A 7,381-nucleotide genomic window follows, 5' to 3' on the forward strand; every position below is an offset into this window, starting at 1 on the left:
TTTGCTGTATTTTTTTATGGCCATCCCCTTAATCCATTCCATTTACTAGCTGATAGAAGTGTTGTGAAGAGATTTAAAGAAACTTCAGGTCCATTCCAACTTTCCAAGACACATGGCTCACCAGCTCCTCATGGTGCCAAAACATAGTAAGAATCTGCTTGTGAATCATGTTGTCAACTGTAAAGGAGAAACTACCCAATAAACAGAAATGTTGCTGCTCTTGGACTGCTTAGCAAAGGGTGGCAACAGCAACTTCTCCCCGCTCCATGCTGTAATCTCATTACTTTGATGAAAAGCTCTAGATAAGAGTAAGGCATTATTATTGGATAACATGATGTAGGAACACTCTCCTCTCCCCTGGCCCCCCACCCCAATCATTTTGAAAATGTAACCCAAACAACAAACCCAATTCTACAAAATAGAAAACACTTGCCTTTTAAATTGGTATCTTTCTTTATTCTTGGTACTGGATTCTCCAAGTGACTTATCTGATTGGGAGGAGGGAGTCAGAGGTGGATTGATTTCTTTCCCCCTCCTATCATATACTGTAATGATCAAAGACGGAAAAGCATTCTCTCTGGGGGGAGACCTAATGCTGATATCACACCACAGACAGAAGTATTTCTGTGTATTGACTGAACAGCTAATCTGGAATGTATATTAGAAGTAGTAAGTGTCTGCACAACAGTGCTGCAGGGCAAATGCATGAGGATGTGTCTCTGTGTGTTAGTTAGTTACTTCTTGGTAGCAGCAGGGGCAACAAATAGGGAATGGGGAGAAAAACAAGCAAATTACAGTACCTTAGAGTGACCAACCCACTGTCCTGCCTCTGACCCACTTTGGCAGGCTGTCCAAGCAGTACAGAATGTTGTTCAGCTAGGCAATGCACTTAGCATAAAGTGACTCAACAACCCTATTTTGTCAGACAGTTCCAGGGATTTTAGACACAGGTCAGTGGAACTGACTTTTCCCATGTATTCAAGAAGATAAAGAGAAAGCAGAGAGCCAGAGGCAAACCCTCCAGTCTGTCAGCATTGGAAAGTCTAACAAGGATCATAATGTAATGATCTTTAACTCCCCTCCTCCCAATCCCATAATCACTTGTTTATTTGACTGGGCATTTTGGAAGAATTCATTGGGCCAGATGCTCATTTGGTATGAATCAGGGTTGTGCTGTTGAAATCAATGGAGCTATGCTGTTTTACATAGGTTAAGGATCTGGCTCATTGTCCCCAGTGAGGCTGTCGGTTACATATTCATATTACTTCATTTTACACTGACAGCTCACTCTTCAATCAACATCCCCTTCTTCTGACAATGGGCCCTACTTTCTTAGATCCCAGATGTAATCCAGTGCTGCAGCAAAAGCTTTTCTATTTTGAATTAGCCATTTATATTTGGTATGATAGACAAGTATACCAAGGACTAACAGCTTGATTTTTCAGAAGAGCTGCAGCTTCCATTGATATCAGCACCTCTAAAAAAAATAAAAATCAGATACTACACTCTCCCCCGGTACTGCTTTTTATTATGTATGAGAGGGTCAAAGGCTTTTTTCATTCTCATTTTTTCCATTAGAAATATCAGGAACGTAAAGTCTGTTTTTTGGGGATTTTGAGAGAGAAGTTGTTGGCAGTTTCATGTGTATTCCAAGTTGTCTTAAAACTTGACTGGAGGGGTAGAGGTGTGGAATCGAAGGCTTTTCCCCCCCCAACTTTTTGTAGGATATTTGTACTAAGTATGTGTTGATGAAAATAACCTTTATTCACTGTTTAAAACACTTTCCACCTCAATCAGGTTTCACTTTCTTAGTACTTGTTTTGTCACTCTTCTACTAGCTTTCCAGTGGTTCAATTATCCCGGGTACAAAAAATGTGTATTTCCAATAAAAAAAACAAAAAAAATTCAGGCCTTTGTTATACATCCTTAAAGCAGCAAAAGCGAGCAAAAATCACTTTTCTTCTTCTTACCTTTTGAGGCACCTTTAAATGATCCTCACCTTTACTTTTGATTTTGCATTCTCAGATCACAAGATATAGATATCCCAAAACCAAATTTTGGGGCAGAGTTGTGTAGCTAGACTACTAAATCCTATAACTTGGAAACACAATTAAAGGCAGGGACAAATCAGAGAGGGCCTAATTTTAAAAGGACTCATGTATGTATGATGGACATCACTGAACTGGATTAGATTTAGACTAGCAATGTCCATAGAAAATTAAAAATCACATAGTGAGGGCACATTGCTTACTGTGGGGGTGAGAGGAATCTTCACCAACCTAGTCTGAGATAGCCAGAAAAGTGCTTGAAGTAATAAAACTGCCTTTCAGAAGGTTCTGCTGAATGCAAAACGTGATGTTACCAGTACGTAAGTCTGAAGGCTAGTGGGTTGTAGAGCAGACTAAGGCTTTTCAGTTGGGGTAGTGCAGGGTGTAGCCATGCTGGAGGGGTCACATTCTTTCTGCAGAGAAATTCTGTACACAGATATCTCCCTCAGGCACTGGGGTGGAGACTAGAGGACTGGAAAGGTAGTTGTTGAAAGCAGGGACAATTACATTTAAGTCATTTGCGTGCAAGTTTGGCAATGAGAGATTTCCATTCTGCCCTCTTCCGTGTGATATAAGAAGGAGTGAGGAGCTGCAGTACTGGCTCCTGCTGTCCCCTAAAGTATCCCTGACACAGAGCCTCTGTGTTACAGATCACATACATTCCGCAGTCATAGCTGTTCTGCTGGGCAGGGGCCTTCTCCTCTACGAAGGCCACTTTGCCTCCTCTTTTTCCCAGAAATGCCTCCAGCTTCCCTGCCACCAGCTTGGCATGGGCAGAGTTGCTCTTACTATGGGAGTCATAATGGGCAAAGCAGTTTTTGTCCCGGAAGTAAACCAAGAGGCTCCAATGGGTGCCCCCAGCAGCCTGGTTGGAGTTATCATTGATGGCCAGGAACACAACCTCCTTGTGCGGGAGGCCCAGCGGCTTCAGGAACATGGCTACTTCCTCCTGGCTGGTGGCACACTTGATGAACTGAGCCACTTCAGGACTGACAAAGCATACTTGTTCGGAAAAGTCTTGGAACTGGTCACTAGCAAAGTACTCAAAAGCAAACCCAATGATGTGGTCATTAAGCCAGCTGGGGGGATCCAGCAAGGAAACATCCGACTGCCTCAGCAAACTGTCCACATAACTCAGAACAACAGGGTCCATTCTGCACAGGCAGGGGCCACAGCAGTCCAAGAAAGGTCAAAAGCTAAGATAAACCAAAGGGGATAAGATAAGTTACTATCCAAATAGGCTGCACCTTTTATACTGTGAAGGAGCAACTATATCTGACATTGAGTCATGTGAAAACTAAGGGATTTTCCCCACCTGTGTTTAAGGAATGAGGGTTAAATAATCGATCACATTTCAAGAAATGTAAAAAGGGAGAGAAGGGTGGTTTGCAAGTACATTCCCCCTACCCAGTGATGTGTGGTGGAGGCTGCGTGGGGCCTCCTGGATCCCCAGGCTAATGCTAGAAACTGCATTGCTGTGTTCCCAATAATACATTGACGAGGAAGGATGGTTCAGTGGTTGGAATGCTAGTCTGGGCTGTGGGAGATGTGGGTTCAATTCCTGCTTTGCCACAAGCACCCTGTGTAATCTTGGGCAAATCACTTGGTCTCTCTCTGCCTGACCTGTAAAATGGGTATAAACAGTAATTCTCTACCTCCCAGGGCTGTTGTGAGAATAAACACATTCAAGATCATGAGGTGATCGGACACTATGGTGATGGGGCCAGATACATTCATAGATTCTAGGACTGGAAGGGACCTCGAGAGGTCATCGAGTCCAGTCCCCTGCCCGCATGGCAGGACCAAATACTGTCTAGACCATCCCTGATAGACATTTATCTAACCTACTCTTAAATATCTCCAGAGATGGAGATTCCACAACCTCCCTAGGCAATTTATTCCAGTGTTTAACCACCCTGACAGTTAGGAACTTTTTCCTAATGTCCAACCTAGACCTCCCTTGCTGCAGTTTAAGCCCATTGCTTCTTGTTCTATCCTTAGAGACTAAGGTGAACAAGTTTTCTCCCTCCTCATGACACCCTTTTAGATACCTGAAAACTGCTATCATGTCCCCTCTCAGTCTTCTCTTTTCCAAACTAAACAAACCCAATTCTTTCAGCTTTCCTTCATAGGTCATGTTCTCAAGACCTTTAATCATTCTTGTTGCTCTTCTCTGGACCCTTTCCAATTTCTCCACATCTTTCTTGAAATGCGGTGCCCAGAACTGGACGCAATACTCCAGCTGAGGCCTAACCAGAGCAGAGTAGAGCGGAAGAATTACTTCTCGCGTCTTGCTCACAACACACCTGTTAATACATCCCAGAATCATGTTTGCTTTTTTTGCAACAGCATCACACTGTTGACTCATATTTAGCTTGTGGTCCACTATAACCCCTAGATCCCTTTCTGCTGTACTCCTTCCTAGACAGTCTCTTCCCATTCTGTATGTGTGAAACTGATTTTTTCTTCCTAAGTGGAGCACTTTGCATTTGTCTTTGTTAAACTTCATCCTGTTTAACTCAGACCATTTCTCCAATTTGTCCAGATCATTTTGAATTATGACCCTGTCCTCCAAAGCAGTTGCAATCCCTCCCAGTTTGGTATCATCCGCAAACTTAATAAGCGTACTTTCTATGCCAATATCTAAGTCGTTAATGAAGATATTGAACAGAGCCGGTCCCAAAACAGACCCCTGCGGAACCCCACTCGTTATGCCTTTCCAGCAGGATTGGGAACCATTAATAACAACTCTCTGAGTACGGTTATTCAGCCAGTTATGCACCCACCTTACAGTAGCCCCATCTAAATTGTATTTGCCTAGTTTTTCGATAAGAATATCATGCGAGACCGTATCAAATGCCTTACTAAAGTCTAGGTATACCACATCCACAGCTTCTCCCTTATCCACAAGGTACCTAAGATAGACAGATGGATGCATGGCTCGTGATGTCAGAAGAACTACTTGGTCCACGCGAAACTGCTTGTCTTCCAGCTTGATGGAAAGGCAGCTGCCTGTAATGGGAGGAATACACTAAAGAAAAACAAGATTACTAACATGATAAAACTCCCCCACATGCAAGCACTCCTTAGGACCCAATTTAGCAATTTTGTTACTTAATATAGATTTAGACAGTCCAAGAAGTATGTGTTAATTCAAGATGTGCATTAACCACAACTGAAATCCTCGCTTGACACACTTCTGCTCAAAGAGAAAGGATTTAGTAGTTATACTGTTTACTGGTCTCCTGACTAATCATAAGGAAGAGGTGTTGTAAAAAATAATTAAGGAGGGTTGCTCTAAAGAGTGGCCTACCTCAACATTTAGCTCATGTTGAGATTCTTCTCTGGACAGTTCTAGGTATCTATTTGCCTTGCCCCGCCCCTAATTGATCCTTGCTTCAGCAGGCAAATAAAAACAACTGAATAACCCTACACTGCCCCAAATACCTGACCTAAAGAGAGATTCAGGTACCAAATGAAGATTTTATTTTAAAAAAGGGGTTTATAGAAGTTTCTGGAATTCAACAGCTGTTTGGGGATTTAAATTTTCCTCTGTAATGTTGGAAACCTAAACACAAAAGCATTGTGTACATGTATGTATTATCACCATGGGGTGAATCACAACTCAGCAGGTAGTTATGACCACCCCTCCCTTCCCTTATTGCAAAATAGGAAGGAGATTTTGGGTTAGTCCTGGTATAGAAAAAGACTGAGAACCCCTCTGGGTTAAGAGCATAAGAACTGGGGTGTGAAACTGACTAACAAAGGTGAAAATGACTAATCTAATGTCCAAGTGAAATGCACATTAATGAGACAGCATAAATAATAAAATGAAATCAGACTTTTAAAATTAGATTTTTAAAAATATATATTTTTAAAAGTATCAACACAAGGAAGGAAAAGAGCTATTTAATAGTAAATAATAAGCACTGTCTGCACTTTCAAACCCAGATTAGGATTTGCCCAGTAGAAGATTCCCCTTGCTGAGGGAAATTGCTTAGTAGTGTGGGGTTGACAGAGACTTCTATGCCTCCCCATTTCCTCCCCTTGCCCAAGCATCTCCATGCCTGGTGATCCTCAACTGCTAAAACATGCTGGAATCCACAGGCTGCTCTCCTTAATGCCGGGTACTGGGCTGACAGATTGATGGCCCCAGAATCAGGGAATTGTAAAGGTGGCTTTAAATAACTTTTGCTCCCACACACTCCTGAGCCATGCCCCGTGCAGCACAGAAGCAAGCCAGGATCTGGCCCTATACTTCCAAAGTGCTGTGAAAAATTAATAAGTGTCACTTTAGTATGATTCATTGTAACCAAGGCAACACCTATCCATTATGATAGAAAACAGCTCCAGCATGGTTTGTTTACACATTAGGAAGGAGTGGATTTGGGCTCTTCCTCATGGCAACAAAAAAAGCCTTTCCTAGGCTAGATATATGTAAATGAAGATAAGCCTAAAATTAACCTATCAAATCTTGGCAGGGTCCCTTTAACATGTGACTTTGCCAAAGAAAGCCTGTTAAATAGAATAACAATGACATGCATGTTAAATGTGTAATATACTGGAAGGAAGATCCAAGGTAACCTGCATGAAACAGGTTGGATGTGTAATACACAGGAAGAAAGGCCCAAGGTGAAATATCTTAACTTTTAAAAGCCCATTATTATGTCTACTGAGCCAGACACAATGGTATCTGGGACCATTTCACATGTTAGTTTGGAGTCAGATCCATTATTTCCAAATGTAAGGAGCAAGTACAATGGAACAACCTGGAGTTTAGGACAGTAGAGAAAACATGGAGAATGCATTAAGTCTCCAAGACTCCCAAACTCTCACTGAACTGAAATTCTGGATAAACAGGTATATACCTCGCAATACAGTCTAAAAATGGGCAGTCTTTGGCCAGTCTGCTAATGAGAAACTTCTCAGATGTGTGCTTCATCTTTTCCCAGAGACATGCAGATCACAACAGCAAACTTGCCAATCAAGCCTTGCAAGGATTAATGGTTGCATGATGAAGCTTGCATTCTGAACTTTGTTCTTTTTCCTCCCTGTAGCAATGAAACTTGGCTTTCCATTTTTTTTTTAAGTAAATAATTTGGTGGCTTCCCACAAGCACTCTCTCTTTCCGATTATAATGAACAACACTTAATTGCTACTAGCTACTACTTTTAATTTTATTGCCATCTGGTATTTGTGAAAGTGCTTGTAAGATCTGCATGATGACTCACCAGATATATTGCAGAGCTTAAAGGAGAACACTTCACAGACTCACATTCATTCCAGAGCCACTCAGCATAAGTGGTACATACTGCACCACAGATAGTAGAGCC

General features: G+C 42.0%; 1 protein-coding gene across 1 annotated transcript; it reads right to left on the reverse strand.

Annotated features, from left to right (window-relative positions):
* Window positions 1-741: 741 nt before the first annotated feature.
* On the reverse strand, window positions 742-5,155 carry SENP8 (SUMO peptidase family member, NEDD8 specific). The gene is made up of 2 exons (XM_026648209.2): window positions 4,964-5,155; window positions 742-3,244 (listed from the first exon to the last, which is right to left on the reverse strand). Exon 2 carries the CDS (start codon window positions 3,199-3,201, stop codon window positions 2,563-2,565), a length of 639 nt encoding a protein of 212 aa, XP_026503994.1. The 5' UTR covers window positions 3,202-3,244; window positions 4,964-5,155; the 3' UTR covers window positions 742-2,562.
* Between the last annotated feature and the right edge of the window lie 2,226 nt (window positions 5,156-7,381).

The sequence above is a fragment of the Terrapene carolina genome, unplaced genomic scaffold, assembly GCF_002925995.2.
Source record: "Terrapene carolina triunguis isolate 2854851 unplaced genomic scaffold, T_m_triunguis-2.0 Scaffold67, whole genome shotgun sequence".
Lineage (NCBI taxonomy): Eukaryota > Metazoa > Chordata > Testudines > Emydidae > Terrapene > Terrapene triunguis.